At 44.1% G+C, this 23,364-nt stretch overlaps 1 protein-coding gene across 3 annotated transcripts in view; it reads left to right on the forward strand.

Moving 5' to 3' along the window:
* LOC114878849 (homeotic protein Sex combs reduced) overlaps positions 1-23,364 on the forward strand; it is a 28,987-nt gene that overhangs the window by 3,162 nt on the left and 2,461 nt on the right. For 2 of the 3 annotated variants that reach the window (XR_003789806.2, XR_003789805.2), the window contains exon 2: positions 20,126-22,104. Coding sequence is in view for 1 of the 3 variants with exons in the window: in XM_029193114.2 (XP_029048947.1) it covers positions 20,126-20,430 (305 nt within the window). In the remaining 2 variants the exon portion in view is untranslated. Of the gene's footprint in view, positions 1-20,125; positions 23,337-23,364 lie in introns of those variants that run through there. The other variant, XM_029193114.2, reaches the window with a different exon arrangement.

Genomic DNA, 23,364 nt, shown 5'->3' on the forward strand with positions numbered 1-23,364 from the left:
CTCGTGATTGCATTTAATTGCCGGCTACCCTGGCCCCGGTACACGGATATCGTGCGCGCGCGCACGTACCCTCGCGCCAAATTGCGACGAGAACCTTCTAAACGACAGTGGGCAATTTGATTCGGTTGGGGTCCCCGTGCACGTTTTATGAACCCTGATATTATAGCAGGAGTACCTTGTCCAATTTCGTTTCTCGGTTAATCAGTTTGATGTTCACAACAGCTTCTCTATCGAATTCTCTGTATCTAGACGCTAGAAATTTTCCTGATTTTCCTCGTCCTAGAACGTTTCAAGATGTCTAGCTGTAGTCTTTTCTTCCATTTTCAACGCGGTGTGCACATGTTGCGTGTCGAAAGGAAGTTCGGATTACCTGAAAGTTGGTCCGTTCTCGCGTTTCCTGGCTGGTCAGAGGAAAGGAACGTACGTCGAACGGTTAAGTTAGCTCGTAAATCGCGCGACGGGACGGGACTCGATCGGTGATAAGTCATAAGCGTAGATCCCGGAAAGAAATGTAAAAATATGCGGCAGTGATTTGTAGATCGTCGCGGTGAAAATTTGTGCCAGTGTGTCGTAACAGGAATGTGGAATTTACGGGTGTTTAATAATCGCGATTATTTCACGGTGACCGCCTCCTTTGAGCCGCTAAATCACGTCTAGAATATTAGCCGCGAGATTATAAATTTCGATACTCGCCGCGATAACGATCCTCGCTCATATATCATAGGCCCCGTGATGCTCAACGGTGAACCATAATCATATTCACTTCAAACGTCTTTCGTCGATGAAAATCGAGAAAATTCATTCGGGAATTTTTCCAAAAGAAATTCTAGGCCGAAGACGAATTTATCGTTGAACGATTTAGAGCGATTTGCGGCTCGTCGAGTCCGCATTGTAAATGTTTCATGTTATCCGGGGTGGCCGAGGTGTCGGGACAAGCGGTGCACAAGAATAGTAGAAAATAATCGATAGAGTGGGACTGCGGTTGTTTGAAAGTAGCTGAAAATTACGCGAGTGTTGTTGGAACAAGAAAGATTTGATGGAAGTTGATGGATTACGTCTAGATTTTGTGAACAGTGAATGTATCCCGGGACTGACAGGAGCAGAATCAAATTAGATGTTAATAGAAGTAAATTATTCAATGAAAAATAGCTCGACATTGTTACAATTGAAGGGACATTTGCTAAATCTCGAGTTAACCTTCCGAAGTTCACCAAAGTCGGTCCCACGACCAGTCCAAATACCGCAGTAACTCGCCCCAAAGGGCCCCCGACAATTCATTAAAACTTTCTCATAGCCACGCGATGAAAAAACAAACGCAAAAAACGCAGCCTGAAAAAGACAAAAAAAAGAAAGGATGAACGGGTCCACGGCATCGAATGGCTGTAACCACGAACGCCCACATCCCCTTTCTCCCGGTAAGGTAACGTCACCATCCCGTAGAGCTCGGAGCTTCACGGTGAAGCGGGATTACGTAAACGGTGGTCCCGACAAGTGGCCGGCTTGGTAGCCCTCGTGAAATCGCCACGGATAACCGAACCGGCTATAAAAATACGGAAACAAGCGGCAACGAGACAAATAGAGTGGGTCGCGTTCGAGATTGAACAGGAGGTAGACGCGGTGAGCAACGTAGTGGGAGAAAAGAGGGCCCACAGCAATTCAGCAGAGTCCAAGAGGACGGGCATCCACCTGCCCCCGTGGTTCAAAGGAGATAAGACAGCGAGCGCTGGTCGCGTTCACATTAGTCGCCCCGCGTGATTTACTGCGCGGCCAGTATGATTCAGTCAGCGGGGAATTTGACGAAGAATTAATGGTATTATGATATCGTGTGTAACTCTATGTATGTGCGCCCGGGCCATAAATCAGGCTGCATTGTAAGGCGCGGGGGGCCCTTTCCTTCGTCGTTCCTCTCTTTCTCTCGCTTTACCCTGCCTCGTTCTTTCGGCTCGCTCTCTCAGCGTGTCCGGCCTCTCTGGAACGAAGGCCGAAGCCCATTCGACGGGCCTCCCAAACGGGATACGAAAAGCAAAGCTCCTTTCCATACGTCTCCCGACTTCCTCTCGCTCTCAGCTCACGCCTCCTCCGCGCTCTATCGTTTTTTCCGTTCGTTCCCTCTGTTTCTCCGCTTTCTTCGCGTGCTATCCACTGCAGGGGGTTGAAGTTACAGCAACCAGCCACATCGAACACTTGCGACCAGAGTATCTTCGCTGAGGGTACATTCGGTGGAGTAACTTGAAGTTAGGTTGTAGGATTAGACGAGGAATAACGAGGAACATAAACTCATCCAACTCTGAATCATGAAGTCGTACATTCAAGCTTGTCCACCGATCATATTTAAAACCATCCTACAACCTGATCGTGTGGAAAGAGCTCGAGCATTCACCGTCGGGACAACGAGCCTTTAACGTTTCTCATTCACCTTTCAAGTGGTGCACAACGAATGGCAAGGAGACGGGGTCCAAATTTTTCGGGTACAACTGTGCACGATGTCTCGGGCAATCCAGCAGCAGTACAGGGTTAATTGCACGTTTCCAACGGAGAAGACGGCGCTGTGATAATTGCTTTCTTCTTCGCGGAATCGTGCAGCAAGTAGTGACCGTAAATCACGAACATTTGCACGAACGTCGGAACCGTCAAAGGGGTGATTGTGCTCGAGATAATTATGCTAGGTAATTTCTGACCTGGCCGTGTCTTCTCTAAACGATCCCGAAAGCAAAGAACCCTTTGTGCCCCCCCGGGTTCCTCCTCCGTTTCGCTTTGCATTTTCACTGAAATCTTGCATCAAGGTCGCCCTGTTTCCGTTTTCGTTTCATACAACAGCTTTCGGGGACGTTTAATAATAACCATTTACATGAAAACGGTTCCACGTTGATAGATTTAGCGTGGAGGAGGTTGTGGAAATTTTGGCTCTAAATTTACAAGTTTCTTAGTTGTCATTAAGAAGACAATTTAATTCTAACTCGTATTGAGAAACTGTACTCAGGACACAAATCATCGTTGAAAAGCAAACAGAGATGAAAGGGTACTTCTCGAGCAATAAAATCGCACCCTTTTCGTTTCTTTCGAGGGGTAGTTAAACCAGTTCCCAGTTCTCAAATTAACCTTTTGTATTCAACATACGTTCTCACTAAATCCTTCATGCATTATAGGCATTAAATCTTGCCCTGTTTCTGTTGAAAGTAGACTTCTTGTTAATACTTTAACTTTGACCAGTTTGGGTGACACAAGAGCTTTCCATAGAGATTCGCCACCCCTTTTATAAACTTACCCCCTGAATATGATCTCCGAAGTCTCAGTAATAACTGACTGAAAGAAGTCAGAGATTTGAATTTCTTAAGCTAGCATGGGTCACAAAGAAGGTGACCAAATGGCAGAGACGTGGAAACCCGGAACAGGTCGAATTTCTGTTAGCCAACCGTGTACGCCAGCGTCGCGATGGCGTTGTTTTTCGTCACGGTGTAATAGGCCTCGAACAAGGCCTCTCAAAAGCGGAAAAGAACGGCTAAATGTGTGCCGTAAGAAAATAGACAACACTCGTATTCGCGTCCAAGGGGGGAAATAATTGATTCGTCATGGATCCCGTTCAGCTTACGAGCTTGCCCAAGCGTCGCGACGCTGCGAAGCTTAAGCTGCATACGTAAAACGTTTCGACGTTTTGGAGAAATAAACGAAGAATCCGCCGCTTCCGTGTCCGATTATCATCGCGAACTAAAAATATCTTGCTCGATGGATTCGTGTGTTGTTCTTGTTAATAATAACCACCTATGAATTTTCCGTGAGAATGTTGCCACGAGAGGAAAATGAGTTGTTTGAGGATTTGTATCCAAGTCTAAGGTGGATTATGAGATTAGAAGTCTAATATGTCCCCTGCCATGTAGAACGTTTGATCATTTTTTTTTTTCTTTAATTCAAAATTGCACACTAGAAGATGAGATAACATGTGTTATCTTCTATGAAGAAAATTACTTAAAAATACTTTGATCTATCCGGAAACATCCCATTTGTAAGATTGACTTAAATTACGATTCAGTAGGTAATTTCATTGATTTAATTTCCTGATACATTAATGACATCTCCTGATAGGTCTTTAAATACATACCTTTATAAGCCAGAGTATAAAGTTTTTCTCAGAATCAATTTATATCTCCTTTTAATAAAATCTGGTAAATTGCTGGGTAATTTCTTAGAAAATGATAAATGGAATTAAATGTTCTTTTGTTTCACTGGATAATTGTATATCCCATATTAAAACGAGATAATTTTCAGTCTCTCACAGAAAAAATAATGAACACATCTGGCTCCTGAAGATTTGAATAACTGTACAATATTTAATCAATTCGAATTTTTCACAATGCGCAAATGGTACGCAAAGATACTCAATTCCGTGTACAGGTGTCGAATAAACAGTGACGGATTGATTAACTCGAGTAGAGCCCAACGAACAAAATCACCGATTCGTTTGCATAAATTTTCTGCAGGTTGCTTTTAGAAAGTCTCAATCGAATCCTTATAGAAGGAGCCAGTTCTTCAATAAAACAGTACCGATAGGGAATAAGTTGAAACGAGGTGCATCCGTGTTTGACCAGTTTCATGAAAGTCCTGGCGAATCTGGTGTCGTTAGTTTTTTTAATTCCACCTCGACTTTCTCTGGTTTCTTTTCCACGATTAATCGAGGAAACGCGGTTTTCTTAATGATTCTTTCCATTCGTGTGAAAACTTGACTAGGTTCATACTACCTACTTCTGCAAAAGTTAAGGCGATGCAATATCCTTTTATTTCAATTTCTAAACAGAGGTTGGCAATCTGAAACCCATAATCATAGGTCAGGCTGACCGTTTCGTTAGTAATAAGGGCTACAGAAGGTACCATTTTTCAGACCTATGAGGACCAAGAATGGCAGCTAATTCTCCAAATAAGAGGGTCACAGATTATGTAGTCCCTTTGTGAAAATTATCCTAACATTCTCAAATTACCAATACTAGGATCAATAAAAATGATGAAACAGATTTACTGAAGAAAAAAACTATTTTCTCCTGTAATATATTACGTGATTACCGAGCTATTGAATGTCACTATAATGATCTACAGAAAGTGTACTAGTCGTGTAATATGGTTATAGAGGTTTCAGTGCAGACCTCTGGGGTATATTTGTTTGATCGATTGCAATAAATAGGCGCATTTAGGATTGATCGGTTGAGGGTGGTCGCAGTTAGGTCAAGGCACGAGTATCAGTATACCTTGAAACAATTTGTGATTCATCATTTATAATTGTTGTTCACTATTAAAAACTCGAGCCGTTAATAAAATTAGGAATTGGATCATTTTACATCGGTACATGTTTCATTTGGGTATACATATGGGTCTTCAACTGAGATTGTACATTTCGTATGGGTTCATAATCGTGAAAGAGTTCAGAACGAACGCTCCTCGAGGGCTGTAAGACCGCTGGCAAGATGATGAGAGCGTATGCAAACGCTTGTAAGCGATTACCATGGGTAACAGGCGAAACTAACACGGGAACGCAATGCTGGAACTGGTTTTCCCAGTCGCGTCGCATATTTCATTTTAGTAACAACAAAAATTCTTTTCATTAGTATGCATTAATCAATCAACGCGCATGACCAATACCCTGTCAAATATATTGCTAGTTCCTTATTTAACGTTGCACACACGGACCACGTCCCGCACACGATGCCATTTTTCCTTGAGGGATCGAACTTTTGCACGTGACTGCTTAACAATAGCTAATTTACTCTCTCGATTGCTACTTCATCAGGGTTGTATTTATTTTTTCTACTGATGCGAGTCCGGCGGCATTTTAACAATCGAACTTGAAGAACCTTTACACGATATCTTGCATTGAAATTTTGAAAATTTCCTTGCTCATGATAAAATTCTGATAATTAGTGTTGGAATTATGATACCGTTTCAAGCGTACAATTCATGGATACTGAATTTTGGTTTAAACCGTGGATCTAATTCGTGGTTCGTAGAGAATGAGTTAAATCGAAGCGAGGCAACGGTACAAATCACTTATTAGGACATAAATTTTCATTGCGAGCAGCTAGTGCAAACGGGATGAGCCGATGGGGTAAAATGGATGTGTGCCGGGAGCGAAGTGGGCCGCCTGTTGCTGCGTGGCCCGCTCGCCACGGGGATCCTTGATCCTTATGCTCCTGCAGTCGCTCTTTCGGCTCGACAAACCCCTCCCGAAGGAGGATTCCCGCTCCTGAAAATTTACGAGCTGCCGGTGAATGGCTCGGCCAGACCCGCCGCCACGCTACACACGTTCCGTGGTTTTCCCGCGACAAAAGTGGCCGGAAAACCGAAGCCCACCATGCTACCGATGTCTTTTTTTTCTGCTTATTGCGGGATGTCTTCATATGGTTCACTGCTATTCTTCCATTCTTCCTGGTTGACAATGGGAACTCTAGAGATGTACTCGTTACGAGTGGAATCGAGTGAAAAGGAACATAATTTCGACGATTTTAGGATCGGAAATGTGGGGAAATTGTAACAAACCCATGTGTATTATAATTCTTGCAAATTTCAGCTAAAATTAGCAAGAGGCGTACGTTAAATGCCCTCTCGGTACCACCAATCTCCCTAGACGATCGTGTGTTTAATTAACCACCCTTCTCTCTGTCTCAGTTTCTCTTCGACAAATTGTCCCGGGTATTAATAGCCGTTTAAAGGAGGCAGGGTAAAAAGATGGAGAGGAATCCGTGGCTCGTATGAAACAGGCCGTTCGCTGGCCCAGCCCGAACGAATCATTGTAAAAAAACAGTGTTTCGCTGCCCGGGAAATTTATGGGCTGCTCTTGAATGGCGTCTGTTCGTGCGTCTTGGGGGTTTTGATACGACACGAGCACCGGAACAACCGGCCGCAATGATTGTTGCGAACGCGACCGCCAACTATTCCCTAGAATAATATCGTGAACGATTTAACGCGTAACATCCTTGCACAATATTCTACCTGGCAAACGCCACGCTCTTTGAGTTATTTATGAGAATTAAATACCGTTCTCACCCCTCTTGTTATAGGCAGTTGAACGTTCGAGTGGTTTTAAAAGTAAACTACGCGGACAGGTCGTGAATTTAGTTGCCTCTGTGTTGCGTAAAATATAATTTATATTCTGCTTCCATGTCCCTAATAGTTTACAAATTTCTATTTTTTTCATACGGCATTTATGATAATCATTTTTACCAATGGATTTTGATGGATCGATGGTCAAAGTGTTCGAAACATAAAACGTCAGACGTCTGTCGCGATCGATCGATCAGAAAAATCAATGATCGCCAGCTTTCAACTCTCGATCATCGAGGCTTCAGGTACTTTGCGAATCGATCAATTAATCAGCATAGACGAATATTGTATAGGCACCGACGAAAATTATTTACATAAATGGTACGTCGATTAAACGCGATTGTAGTTTCAATTTAATTCAAAGGAATTATTAAAGGCAATCTGCGAGATTTCTAAAGCCATCAGTCAGGTGGCGTTAATCAACGAACGGTGCAAATCGTCCCATTAGCAAAGTCGCTAATTAAAAGCGGAAGAAGTTCGTTCGATACGTTTCGTTAACACCCCACGTTCTATGATACGGCACATTACGTTTCGTGTTACGATTTAACAGCCACATAAATTTTTCATCGATGGATCGCCAGCCGGGCAGGTTCAACGAGGAAACGTCCGTCAAGGAAAAACTTGGCATAATTCAACGCGTATCCAACGTGTCAGTCTGAAAGAATTTTTTATTTATTTATTCGATGCTCGATCGTGCACGATTGTCAGTGCTCGATACATTTGATCAATCGTTTTTTAAACCGTGCAATGTTTTCATTAGATGTAATATTATTAGAGGAATGCAAAATTTTTCTCATCGCTCAGGATATAGATTGTTGATCAATTTACATAAAAAATTACTCAGGATAAACTACATCTACATTTTAGATTCGTGGAAAAGGCAAGTCGGTAAGACATTCTTTTCTCGTGCGTGAGTCAACCGTGCCTTAGATTTACGAAAATTATTTTTTAGTGACCATTGTTAATAATTTTCAAATACGAATTTAATATAGTTCGAATGGGTTAATTACCCCGTTGGATATTTCAATCTGCGAGGGTAGGAGTAAGTTTCACGCCATGTATCCGCGCGGAATCACGCTCAGCTTGCATCGTCCCCTTTTTACACCCTTACCGACTATTTTCGTCCCGTCTGTTACCGTGTACCATCGACACTACTGCTCTAAGGGGGAAGTACTAAACCAATATGGTTCTGAATCTTCTCTTAAAATAATTATTGTAAATAAACAATGGTATTAAAGACCAAATTTTTGACCCTTCAATATAGGTACGGGTTAATGTAATAAGCAAGAAGAGTTATTATACTCGTAATTTAAATGTTCTGTATTAGAAACACGATAGAGAGATAGGGAAGATCGTTGATCGCGGGAAACGGGGATGAATGATGTCAGATAGCTGATGTTCGCCAATTATCGCGTGCATCGTCAATTAACAGCCACGTACATAGAGTAACAGAGTAGAAGGCGGAATTAAGTAGGAAACAGCTTTATTCCCCGACTGTGTAAAATATGTTCTGTAAAGTGTGTTGTAGAGGCGGCCCTCGCTCGCAGCCGGTGACCCGAGACCATAAATAAATGCTTGCGTGAGGTTTACATACTACTGTGAATTCTTCCGAGGGCTCTTACCATTCGGATAAGATTTCCAAACGTTGCCCTCGGGAAATCGTCAGCGATTAAGCTGAGAAATGGTTCGAAAACATTTCTTTCCTTTTTGATACTCGCAGGGTTGTATAGAATTCATTCAGGTAACAAATCATCGAGTATTCAAAGCATTATGAGAAATTGGGATAATTTAAAAATTTCAAGCATTTTCAATTTGTTAAAACTTCGCTATTTATTTAGAATATTTGGTACAAAAAAAGGGAATAATTACAATATAAAACGTAGATTATTGAAATTAAACAGGAAACAGCTTCATTCGATGGGCTCTCAGTGCGAATAACAGGATGGTTGTATAGAGAGGCGGTTTCACGTACACCCTAGCGATCCTGGACCATAAATAAATGCTGGTGCGAGGCTTACGTAGCACCACGAGATCTTACCCGAGCCACCACCCGAGAACAGGGTAACCAGGAGGAACGCCATGGCCGATCAAATCCGACAGCCTCCTAAGAGGAACAAGCTGACCTAAAACATAGGTACTACATGATTCATAGAGGACGGGACCGCAACGGGGTCTGCTAGAAAGAGGGATGCGTTTCCAATGATATTTATCTGCAACGCGTATGGCTGGCACGGAGAATAAGAAGCAGATGGCATTTCGCGATCCAAGCCTCCTAACGGATTCTGGCAAGTGCCCCGGAAATATTGCTCCCGAGATTGCTCTACGTTATTTCCGATAAAAGTTTCCTCGTTATTAATGCTTCACCGAGCTCGTTCTGAACCGAACGGTATCGCACGGATATTCGAAGCGGAGGGAATGAAATTTCCTCGGAATCTCTGTCTCACCTTTTTGATTCCAATTCGCGATCATCGTTAAAAGAGAGATTTGCTTCGGCTAAGGTGCAAAACGCAACCGAAAATACAGTCGCCGGGTTTCGGTGAATCAGAAGGCCGGAAGCGTGCCGCGAACGGCCAACAATGTAACAGCGAAGAGGAGGACGCACGAGGCACGATAATCCAGCGAAACTGTGGCAAATTGCGAGCGGCTTGGTCGCCGTTCGCGGCAAACGGACACACCGTCGAGCGGATTAAAGCGTTCTAACGGCTTGTCGGGGGAAAAACCGTATGAAAATTATACGTTCGCATTCTTGAGAGCCAGCTAGAGGACCGTCGGACATAAATCGATCCAACGCACACGCGTCGCCCGTTCGTTTGTGTGTTTTTGTTCGACCTTAGACGGCCTAAGCATCGCCGCGTACTCGCCAGACACGTAAAGAGTCGCAGCTGACTGTATTGTTCCCGTTGAAGGCAAGTCATTAATTTTCTCGCGGCAGGAACACTGTCTGAAATCGTGTGCACGCGTTCACGTGTATGGGTACACGCACACGAGTGCACCAGTGCATTTATAGGATGTCGGTATCGTTCTCGAGGAGTCGACCAATCTGACCGTTCGAGAGATTATTGTCGATTAATTGTTGAAAATTTGTTATTGATCTCGTGTACCGTTGCTTCGCCTCTGACGGCGTTTAAATTGTTCCGTTTCTTCTGGGTACCACGCGATTCACCAATGGATTAAGATTTAATTTAATTATAATTATAAATCGCATAGGAGATAGTTCTCTTGAAACGTCACGGTTAAATAGTCCAACGAGTAGACGTAGACTATTTACTTTCACTCATGATCCATCGGGAACACCGAGGACATCCGAAGCGTCCACTGCGTATAATGTCAGACGGTCAGGGAACGGAGCATTGAAAGGCAAGAACAGTGACATCAGTATCGGTCTCGCGGCAAGCCATACGTTATCCGACGAATGCATAAACAGCCCTAAACGCTCTGATTATCGAAAAGGCATCGACTCGGAGGATGGCCGGGTACCGGCAACGGGAGATAATGCATTCGGAGGTTGTCCGTAGGTTCGAGTCGCGTGTGTCGACCGATCGGACCGTTGCCTGATGGATGGAGACGCGTACCCACTATTCCCCATTCTTCCTCAATCCTGTTCCGTCCCTCCCCACGTATCAATACCCTTTTCCTCTCTCTAACCGTGGTCATCTTACTCCTGTCACGTGTTGTATTCCGTTGAACTCCCCTTTTATTATAAAAACGCGGCGCGTAGTGTAATAAGAAAATTATCGAGGTAGTTTCGAACCCTGCAAATTACGTAAACTTACACGGAAGAAGGGTGATCCTGAAGCATCCTACCGCTAGGGAGATGCAAATGTTCAAGGTCATCCTGTGTTCCAAGCACGTACGTCAATATTCCAACGTGGTCCATGGCCGCGCATAAAACAGAGACGAAAGAAGAAGTACGCTACTTTCGTTGCCTGTCAACGGGTACAAAGTGCAGAAATGGCGGGGGGAGGTGTAGAGGACGTTGGTGTTTGAAGGGGGGCGGGGGTAGAACGGGAACGACGAGGCGTTAATTGAATTTGGGTTCGTGTGGATTATTGTGAAGCGTTTAAAGCGGCCAGAAACAAACCTATTTGCGTCGGGGAGCTTTCTCGTGGAAGATAACAAATGATCCACGAGGCGGTCGGCTCGCAAACTTCGGCATAAAAGCTTCACCGGAGAGAACCCATAGTCGTTTCTCTCTCTCTTGCTGTTCACACGGGATCGCTTCGTTTCCTTCTTCAACCCCTCGCTCGTTCTTTCGTTCGTTTTAACCCGCCTCGCTCCTCTCGGCGAACCTCTCGCCACGGTACGCGGATTGAAAAGCAATAGTTTTTGAATCTATTTATAACTGTCCGTTCCACGCGGCCAGCGCCGGCAACGGCAGCGATCTGATTTGACTATAGCGGTCTTTCTATGAAAGAAATTCCTCGGCTGAGATGCTATGACAGGTAGCGCGAACCGCGTTCTGCTGTGCTAAGAAAATTTATTGTTCTCGGGGGAAAAAATAAGGAGCGTCGCTTTTTTAATTCATGAAACGTCATAGAAATAAATTCAGAGATAAAGTACCTAGGTAGTAGGAGCGAAAGGCAAGTGACGTTCATTTTCTATCGGATGAGGCTGCAGGACGCAGTCTCCCTAGTTCGACTCTAACGCCACGTATTGAACTCTCTGCGCTCCCTGCGCGCTACCCTTCCCATCAAGTTTGCCATTTTCTTTCGAAAGAACCAAGTACGCAGGCTTGTAACAATAATAGGACCTCGATTAACCTGGTTCCACCATCGGAAAGTTAAAACAGTATCGAGGCTCCCTTAAATCTTCTTCCAACTTGCAGAGTTTCCCTGAAGCGACGAGTCGGTTTCAGCCGCTCGTCACGGCTCATAAATAGCAGGTCCCCGTGAAAATGATTAGTCCGTCGGAATTTATAACGAACGAGTTAGCACGCCGCGGGTCGAACGCGTCAGCTGTTTATCAGTCAAAATAGAACCCGGTGGACGGCTTTCCTGCACGGGCTTAACGGCGGACAGGTCCGAGTCGGCTAGGACGTGCGGTAACAGGTGGATCGCGGCGTAGCGACAGAGCGAATCGGCCAGGCCGATCGTCGAGCGGGACACGGCGCGACGCGGCGTCGTCTTCGTCGTGGAATGTCGACAGGTCGTTGATTTTGCCGGCCGACTGGCGATCTTTGGCCCGCGATCGGCCGCCAGCTGCGAAAGCACCGAAAGGTCACAAATCAGCCGGGATGGTGGCTGAATGACGCAAAACATGCCTAGATAAATTTAAATTGCGCACCGACCCGGTCCTAGTAACCACTAACCTGCTCGAATCTTCTCGCGTTTTCGCGATACACCGTGGGCGCCACTGGCCAACAGCCAGTCGCCGACCCGTCCCGCTCCGATGCCCATCCTCACCGTTGCTTCTTTCATCGAACGTTATCGAACGAAGGACTCGAGGAAATCGTATGCATTTACCCTGAAAAATCCGTAATAGAATGAATCATATCCACCCTCTTGAGGAAATATAAACCAGATCCAACCTCTTTGCGCCCTGCTCTCTCCAGAACTGCCTTCAGGTAGGTGTACAGTTGATTTTAATGTCGATCCGAATCCCTGTCATCACCAGTTCATTGATAGGGGAACTCACATGATGTTGAAACATACATGGACTATGCAATATATTTATATCCTGATGGATGATCTCATAGAATGATGATACGCGATATCTATGAACTTTGACGTTATCATTCAATATTCAAGATTGGAAGAGAGTATCATTATCAATTAACACATTCGCAGCTGTTGACGTAGATCCACGTCATTTACACTCCACTTTCTTCTTGTTAAAAAGTTGACGATGATTTAGGAAATTTGACGCTATCATTTAGTGCTTTAAGAAACAATGCAATGACCTGTCACAAAAGTAATTTCTAACTTCCACTAATGGAACGAGTGTGTTGGTTTAGAAAGGAGCTTATTCAAAGGAGACCAGCATTAAAAGAAAATCAGTCTCGTTATTTTCGTGACAGACCACTTGTGCTTTTATTTAATCAGAACGTTTAACGTTTTTCGTATTAACACACGATTAGTGTCAGAATCGGTAGCTTCATTAGGGTCAAGATTCCTATCGTTCTCTACAGGAACAGACACCGTTAGTTTATAACTCTTAAAATATCATAAGAGATATTAATCTAAGTAGCCTTCTTGTTCCTAAGGAGAGATTCCAAACGACAATCTACCAACACAGATTCCCTTTTTTCTATAACATTCACGTCCATAGCGAACCATCTGGCCGAACAGTTCTGAACCACGATTTCCAATTATCAATTACGCAACGTTTCCTTATCGGGGACGAAATAACCCGCGCTTTCGTAACGAAGCATTCGTGACTACATATTCGTTCAGCGAACGATTACATCGCGACAGCGTTCTTTGCTCTTAAATAAGTAATGGCGGAACCAGAGACAACGTACAAAAAAAAAAGAAAAGAAAAAACAGGGGACCGAAATTCAGAATAGGATCTTTTTCACTAAAACGTTTTCCGTATCCAAGGGTTGCTTCATTTCGAAGATAAACATAAAATTAGAATTTATCTTCCGAAAAGTAGAAAGAAAGAAATGGTGAAAGTTGGAGCGAAATCGTCGTGCCAAGCGTCGTAGAGTCGAAGAAACAACGACAACTTTTTAACAGGCATTATCTCGTTGGCCTGGACTAAGATCTTGAGGCCGTGGACCACCTAGGCTTCAAAGATGCAATCGTAATTGCATAATAGGCACGATAAACTGGCCGGGTTATTTATGAACCTCCTCTTCTTCTTTTGTCGGCCGTGTCAATGGGGAGCTGGGATTTGAACGGTGCTGGATGTGTTTCAGTGGATCGGTCCACGATGTCGAGAGCGAGTAGATTTTAGATTTACATCGTCTTTGTCGTCGTGCCACGCGGTACTTCAGACTCCTCTTCTTCTTCGTCCTCGTCTTCTTCTTCTTTGCTTAATCTCCCCAGCGAGGATTGATGATTTATAATTTCTACGGACTGAGATTCCTGTTCAGAGTTATAAATACTTGTTGCCCTGGCATCGCCGTGTTGAGGCTTGATTTTCGTTGATAAACAAGCGGTAGGCTATTCGATGAACGATTTATTATACCCTAACGGGAGGCATTAACTTAACTTTGTTTTGGATTTTTACATATTTCGTCGAAAAAGACGATTTTCATCTATTCGGTCACATAATAATAATGGGTCGATCCTGATCCATGGAACCTGTATTCTCACCTTATCGTCTCTACCTTCTGCCCAATTGCACTTTTTTTTAAGCTGAAAGCTGATTCTCCGACTAAAGGCCGAGTTCCACGACATTCTTTCCGTACATTCCACGCGGAGGTCTTCGTTTAATGAAATGCAAAGCATCTCTTGCATCGCGCAATCTCGCAGGTTCAGAATCTTTTTTTTTTTTTGGTGTACGCTTTAGGAATGCGCAGTATTTCTCGGTATGGTCCCGCTTTCAACCGTTCATGATTCAAGAAAATAAGAAAGAGAAGGTTTGTCTTAGCTTCAACGCGAACAGAAAAATGGCTTCTGACCTCGCGCTTTATGATATTGAGTCGCAACCTCTTTGAACTCCAGCGACTTTAATGACGTTTAATTCTCGCTTATCGTTGTGTCGCGAATTTTATTATACCATTAAATACTTATTAATCAAGCATACATTAATGTTGGGGAAAAAAAAAATGTTTGCCGACGTCTCTAAAGACGTTTAATTTTTCCTTGCGATTAAGTCGCGAATCACCGGATGTTGCATTATTTTCTTTGGAATTCCTCGATCGATCGGGCAGATGGAAACGTTTGATATCTCCAGCCCCTCGTGCTACTATCAGATAAACACTTGGATCCGTGGCGGGGGTTGGCGGTTGTGAGATTCTAAATATACGTTTGTAGGATACGCTGTCGACTGGAACTACATAGGCCACGCAATCGCGCACACAGTGTTCTTTGTAGCTGTTGGAACGCGACACGCAGTCATTTCAGAGCGACAGATTCCGATTCTCCGTCTGGCTAGCTTAATCGAGCGATTCCGTTCGCGCGTTCACCAGTTGCTCGCCTCTTTGCCGATATCCCTGCCACGAAAGCGATTAATTCCACGTCTGTCGAGATAATTCCGCTGTGCTTTGTGCGAACATCTCGGTCGCGATGAACGAGGATTCGCATTGTTTCGCCTTTGAGAGTAGGTACCTAAGTCGAGGTAGCAGCGGTTGTCGGGTCAAAATTGGACAGGCTTAGTAGTTAAAGTAATTAAAGGATCTCGACATCCGGATCAACGGTAATCAAAGGTCATCAACCCCAAAAGTAACTTAAATGCACCTTCGACCCACCTCCGTTCCGCTTTCTCAGCGCACCGAATCGCTCGAGCGAACCAAGCTCTGCAACAGCCAATCAATTGTATTCCTTAAGTAAATATCAACCATCAACCGTTGAATCCCACTCGGATCACGATAGCAAGAGAGAAAGCACGAAGAACGATCGAGAGCGCAGGGTAGCTCGAGGTTATCCCGGTCACGCGTTAGTCAGGCCGAGCCAGCCGGTCTGTCAGTCAGCCGGGTCAGAAACAGCCTCGGAGAGTGGCAGTCGGTGACACGTTCGGTACACAGGCTGTGAACGGTGCGAATACACACACGGTTGCTTCGAGAAACGGGCCATTCTATTAAGAGCCAGCCACGAAAACGCTAGACGACACGAGGTGACACCGAGATGCCTGACACGACACGGGCCTGCGCTTAGCGCACTCTTTCATTCTACAACGCTCGCCCTCGGTGTCTTAACAGCACCGACAGCTATGCGACTCGCTGACCCTGTCGTTTCTCTTTCCTCCACCTCCTTTCTGCCTCCGTGCCAGGGATGTCAAACATTTTTTACACGACCACGATCCCCTGCTAGCCGACGGAAAATAAAGCCTCGATATGCCGCATGGGAAATTATTATTAGGCACCGGATTTCTTTCCAGAACCGCCTGTCATCATCTTTGCTTCAGTGAATTCCTTGGCATCCTCGGTTCAGGATCACAAAGATCTGTAATGGTGGTTTTTAGAAACGGCGACAAAATTTGGTAGATACGTGTTAGAGGAGGCAATTTTAGATAATATTAATGTGTAAATTATCATTTCGTGAACGTATCGATATCGTTTCCTCCCCTTCTCTTTTCTTTATGGTAAACTATCTGGACACCTAACGAAACATAAGAGGAACGTTCGCAGCTGTTATTACTCGTAAGAAACCCACCGTTGACGGTTCGTATATTTTGTTGCAAGAATGATACCATCTTCTCCTTTCAATTGCTTTGAGAAATGTAGACTCGTTATATGTTAAACTTGATCAAATACCAGTTGCAATTCCGAAGGATTCTAAAGTCTCGACCAAAACACTTTAACGCAACCTCCTGAATTGAAGTAATTGCAGGAAAAAACAAATTACACGTTGTTGCAGTTAATTTTATTGCGTTTTAATCGTAAGATCTTGCTCGACTGTTAATAACACAGTGGCTCGGAGCAAACGGTTAATAAAACGTTGTTTCACCGGCCAGCTTTTCTCTAATTACCGTAATACTTCCCTTTTTCACTCTGGAAAAAAGTAAAATAAGGGAACGCGTGCTGCTAATTGCTGAACGTACAAAACGTTTGATTATCCTGATTGTCCTCGAGTCGATTAGTTGTCACACGTTTCCTTCGCACCTGTTCAACTATCGTTGCCATTCCAACGGGCTACTTAATCTTCTCGGTTATTTCTGAGGAAAACTTACTCCCGAGTGTTTTTGGACGATGTTCGTGGAATAAAATGTTTTACGTGTTGACCTGATGGAGACGCGATAGAAGGAGGAAAGGGGTGGTATCTATTTTAAACGAGCAAGAGTTTCGAGATGACAACGGGAACTTGAAATTTGCGTGAGTTAAAATTTGAAACTTAAAAAATTTAATTGACGATCGAGGGAACCGTCTGCCTCAGGATCAACGCTCTCCTGTGGCAGCGATGCGGCAGAAAAAGGAGAACGACATCCGTTTTCCGCGTTCCAAAAGGAAGAACGCCGATCGCGAGGCCGAAACAACGAAACTCGCCTCGACTTTCACTGGGCACAGCATTCTTGCCGTGCAGCCCGGTGGTGCATCGACGTTGACAAGACACGGACAGCGATTAATCATCGCGTCAGCCAGGAAAGAAAGAAAGTTTCGGCTGTGGACCCCGTGTATTCGAGTCACGAGTGGCCGCCAGTTCGACCGCGTATCTTTATCACCGGCCTGATAATGGATCATTATCCGAGCCGTCCTTTTGTTCGCGGGCTGGAACAAACCGGGTCGAAAATGCGAATCCATGAACGCATTCACGGATTATTCAAAAGGTAGCCCTCGCACACCGGCACCGTTGCGTTCTACGGACCGGGTTTTGTTGTTGCGAATCCATGCTCGTGGCATTCTTTCAACGTTGCTCCGATGCGACGTCGACGAAACACCGCGAATACTCATTAATCATCGGTTGGAGGATTTAGAAAAAGCATTTGCGTCCTTTTCGATGACAGTCCGTATATAGCGGCCGCATGGTCTTCTACTAATAGTTTGATCCATGTTCACGACGCTCGACTACGATGAAGTGCGATTCCTTTTTCGATTGACACTCCATTTGTGAATCTTTTGGGTAGGTACTTGGTTGTTTTGATCAGACGAAATATTGCAAGAGGTTTCAAAATATCAAAATTCTTTCAATCTTCAAAGAACTTTTGTGGACAGTAGCGAGATCCTTTTTAAAATCTTTGTTAGTTTAACGGCGCACGGTGAAATTAATAAATCAAACGTCTAGGAGGTACAATTGTAACATGACATTTGTAACGTTGCCAATTTCATTTTTAACGCGTTCCAAACAGTGCGAGGTTTAAGATTAACGATGAAAGCTTGAAAACATATCCAGAAATTATCTGTTATATTTATTATGCTTCCGTTTAACTTTTCCTCGTTCGTTCGAAGTCCTCGTCTCTTTCAATGATCGCGAATGATCGTGTCATCTGACAATTTCTCGTACGTCCTCTTCGTAAATTCACAGACGAAATATAATACTTTGCGCAACAAAATTGGTAAGAAATCTGAGAAAAAAAGGATCGAGACGTCCATCGTCACGAAGGAGGCAGCTCGATCCAGGATTGTTCCCATGCCGTGGCATAGGTTGTATCGACGTCAGCGGGACACGGATAGCAATTAATCACCGGAAAGGATCCACAAAGAGGATACGGGAGGACGATCGAGCACGCTCGATCCCTTGGGCAACGTTCGGTACGCGTGCCGGCTTAGTTCGCGCGTTCGACTGTCGTATAATAATGAGCCAGCCAGAAAAAGGAATTCCGTTCGGCCGTTACAAAACGGCTAGGTGTGCCGGATAAACGATATGCGGGCCTGGACCAGCCAGACAGCCGGGCCACTATTTATTAAAAAGTCAGACCAACGACGTGCTACATCGGGAGGAAAGTGATAACGCGTACCTCCAACTGTCTGGTCATTAAGCTTCGCTTGGACACCTCGAAAGCTCCAACTTTTGCTCTCTGAACCTGACATTTTTCTTCCTACTTGATCATTTTTAACCCTTTCCTTCAGACCTCTTTGATGCTAAAAGTGCGAAAGAACCTTTTTTTTTAAACTAAATTTTTCGCACACATGACTGTTGCACTCGCAATGCTGTCCCTGAGCGATTCACACACGACTCTCCCTCTTCAAGTGCTATTAATAGCACCTTCATTATTGCTGTAAATGAGCCGGACTCTTTAATATCCGCATTGACATGGATCTATGATCACGCCGAAGTCCCGACCCCTGCTCACCTCGCACCTGCTCGATTAATCGATCGAAAACGTTCGATACCCCACGTTCGACTTCTTACCCGCAAAGGAAAAAAAAAAGAATTACTATCTGTTTGTATATCTTGACAACTTGTAAGCAAAATTCTTATCTTATCAATTACAATTTTACTCGTGATCTGTCCGTAATTAATGTTACATGGTCGAAGTGTCAGGTAGCAATTTTTGAATTATCATCGTTGCCATGGAAATACACGCAGGTTGAATGACGGTAATTTGTTAAATTAATAATATCAGGTTGTAAAATTGATCCGCGATTTGGGAATAAAACGAAAGTGTATACCGCAGTGGAGAGGTAATTGGAATATTAAGGCGTTACGAGTAAATCAGAGTGTTTTAGTACAGAGTAGCTATCGCACAGCTGGAAATGCATAAGTAACAGGTTATTGGTATTTAAAGGCGGCCTCGAGATTTCTCTCGATGCTCGTTGGCCGACGCTATTCATTTACCAGATAGTCACGGCTTTTGCAACGCGGAGGAGATAGGTGTAACAGGCGGAGTATCGTAATAACAGCGTTGCAAAATTATTTATGGCTCGAGCGTGCTGAGCAAATAGGTAAAACAGCTGCCAACTGAACAGTTTCGCGATCCAGTAGCAACGGCCGATGCATTTAACCACACGGACTCGTTGAAATAATTAACGAACTCGTGAAGCGTTACACGCTGAGCCCCTGCTATTATGGACCGTATGCCTTTGATCGCCCTCGCTCCCTTTAACTACCCTCCTTTCCTAACGTATCTCCGATACCGTCCGCCATGTTCAACGGTTCATACTCTTGCCCATTTTTTTCTAGCCCCTTGTTGATCGTTCCTATGCGCGTCCAATCAATTTGCTAATAGATCCAATCGGTTCGGATCCACTTCGAAGGAAACTTAATTCGATGTACTTCCGGTTGCGTGTTGGTCGATTTGGAGTTTTAAAGGGACGCTGATTCTAACTCGAGTCTTTTAGGAAACTTGCCGAGGAACGTGGAATTATACTTAGGTGTGCCTGCGTAAAAGGTGACTAAACTGTTGAAACCGAGCTATGCTTTGGTTATTGCCGACCCACTCGCGGTCGTTCCGCTTCTGAACGCAGGAAACATACTCATAGCCAATGGAATTGCTTGCAATTTACTTTTACACCCATACTGCGTATCTCATTTAATTAATAGAGAACTTTTCTTTGCAGGCACGGTGAACGCGAATGGCGAAACAAAACGACAGAGGACGTCGTATACCAGGTACCAAACACTGGAGTTGGAAAAGGAGTTTCATTTCAATCGCTACCTGACGAGGCGGCGTCGCATCGAGATCGCCCATGCCCTCTGTCTGACGGAACGTCAGATAAAGATCTGGTTCCAGAATCGGCGGATGAAGTGGAAAAAGGAGCACAAGATGGCGAGCATGAACATTGTACCGTACCACATGTCGCCGTACGGACACCCTTACCAGTTCGCGCCCCACCCAGGCCAGTTCGCTCACTTGGCCACATAGGACGAGTTCTCGCCCGCCGAGCTCGGAGCACACGCTGTCCGGTTCCCCGGGATGTACGGCGAGCAGAACTTCTAAAAGGCTTTTTCTCCGCTTTCAGCCTGGCCGCGTCACCGGCTCGTCCCGCGTGACCCGCCGCGCCGGGCTGGGACACACTTCACTTCCAGTAGGACACGTGGTGAGACCCAACGAGGTCTGACACAGGCCACCGATGCCTAGACGGATTGTCACTCGTCAAGCAGAATTTCTTCTTCCCTTCTCTTCCTTTTTCTTCTTATTCTCAGACAGGGAAATATGTTGTTCAGAGCTTTTTATCGTAGGGCTTCACACAGCAAGTATGATGTTAGGGTTAACCCTCGCGTCAATAACTAACTACTCATTTTCACATTGACGTCATAGCACTTGTTTACGAAGGTTTTATATCAGATAGAAACGACGACCCACAAGCCTGTCAGCATCGGCCTGTGTACACAAATATACTCCGTCACATAGGACTATTCGAAGTTGAAGAGAAGCCAAAAAATTTTCTGCAAAACACGCCGTGCGCCCGATCAAATGGACTGGACGCGCTCCGAGGGGCTCTCGTCGCGACTAGATTGCAAGAGTATTGGATATTTGAACGCGGACGAGAGGCTACCTCAGCGGGTGAGATGAAACCGAATCAGTAGTTTAAGGCGTAGAAATTAGCGGTCTAAATAATTAATTAATTGAGCGACTAATTAATTAATTATCATGTCTGGCTGCGCACCGTTCCGCATCTCTGAATTACCTTTGTCCACCTCTCCTGTACCCACTTCCTCAGCATCTTAATCCTGCCCACACGCCGTTTCCCTATGTCCCGAAAACGAAAGAAAGCAGACAAGATGCGCTGATGTACTTACTTCTCGTTTCTTCTTCCACTTCCTCTTTCTCTTTCTCTTCTTTCGCTCGTTCGATCTATCTGTCCGTGCGCGTTCGCCAGGGAGAGACGGTGGAACTCGCGAGCAATCCGCTCTCTCCCCGACGAAGCGCAGTTTCTATGTGCACGTTAAAGTCTCTACTTCATAGTACGTAAGGTGCCTATTAATACTCGAGTCTCTATTCTCTGCCGTTTTTCGATAGAGGCTGCTGAATCTATTAAACGTCCGTTCGAACGACGCTCCTTGAAAACCGAACCGACGATACGCATAATACTCTTTAGCAAATAAGGCGAAAAAAGTAGTGGCGATGACTGTGAATTCGAATCGTCGCGCAATTTTGAAGCTCGTTTGCTACTCCGTGGACGCGTTAAATCAAATTGGCCGGGAAAGTATCGCTTTGTAAACTCACATGAATTTTACGTCGCGTTTAATTTTAGTCAATGTTCATTAATTCTAAGATTTCCATTTCGATCCAAATTGGGCTCAAACTGAAGAATGCATAGCTTATTTTGCTTATGAAACGTGAACGTTTAGCCAGGTCCCAATCCTCCATGGAAGAAACGCGTTTGCGACCGCGCATGCGCCCTCTCACCTCTGCGCATTCGCAACTGCGCATCTTAACGCAGTACCACGCGCAACACGAGCGAATTGAACGATCTCTGCGCGTCGATATACTGTACCAACGAGAAATAAAAGAAAAACGAGCAGTTGTTTCGAGGAGGAGGAGGAAGAGGAGGAATAGAAGACCTCTCAGCGACCTAATCGAACGAAACGGCAGGTGTGTAAATGAATTTTAGATAGTGTGTTCGCGGACGAGTCGCGTGCACGCGCGCGCGCGCGTTAATTGGTCTATCTTGTGATACGTAAGAGAATAATAAAAAAAAAAAAAAAAATGAAAGCTAGCGGTCGCTCTATGCTTAGTAAGATTGTCGTGAATTACGCGTATACGCGAGGCAAATTCGGAAGAATACAGGGATCTAAAGTATATTAACGATATTCAGAGTGAGAGAGCGAGAACAAAAGGTCACTAAAATGTATAAGGTGCAAACGAACAAGGAAAGGAAAGAGAGATGTAAGAATAGGCTAATGTTGAATTGTACATAACTATTGAATATATTGCAACACGATATTGAACGACGTTATTATCGTACGAGGCGTTAACGAACGAGTCGATTCCTCGAATTCTTTTTTGCAGTCGATAAGAAAAAGAAAAAGGTATCCAAGCTTCGCGGAAAATGGTTACTTGTGATATCTGACATAAGACGCAATTAAACGAATCTCTACGTTATTGTATCTTTCGTTATCGCCTGGTACCTTATAGGGATATTTAAATAAACGAATAGTGAGGTTTATTATTATTATTAATATTATTACGATGATTATTGAAATTATTGATATTATCGCTATTATTCTATTGAGAGTGAGCCTGTTGCTAATGACTTGGTCCAGTGTTAATATTGTATTTTATTTGTTTCGTTATTATTATTATTTTTTTTTTTTTTTTGTTGTTCACGCCGCGTGTCGTACAAACACGTTCCGTACCTATGAATGCAGAGTTCGGTTTTTCGCGCTCTTTAAGGAGAAATAATCCGTGATGGAAGGAAAGTCGCGATACGCGTGTCCTTTCTCAATCTTTCAGATATTCACGGACAGACTTCTTGTCTCGTTCATTATTAATTTTTTTTTTTTTTTTCGTATCAAATGCATCGTTCGTCCGTACACACATGTAGTTATCGAAAAAAATCGAAGATGATGGAAACGAGGTTTAAAACGTAAACGAAGCCTATTTACTCGTCAGGTGCGAAGGATGCGTTCTCAACTTTTAAATTAAGCTCAAGTATTACGTTCGTGTAGCGTCAACTGAAATGTTACTTCATTCCATGTAATATACGTAATAGTCTAACTAAAATACCTACTTATTACATCTACGTAACCTAGAGCACCGTACGTGTAAGGTCGTATAATTATATAATTTAAATTGTAATTATTAAATGGTATGACGTACAGAAACACGTGGCTGTCATTCCCTCGCGAATCG

The sequence above is a fragment of the Osmia bicornis genome, chromosome 2 (genome assembly GCF_907164935.1).
Source record: "Osmia bicornis bicornis chromosome 2, iOsmBic2.1, whole genome shotgun sequence".
In the NCBI taxonomy this organism is placed as follows: domain Eukaryota; kingdom Metazoa; phylum Arthropoda; class Insecta; order Hymenoptera; family Megachilidae; genus Osmia; species Osmia bicornis.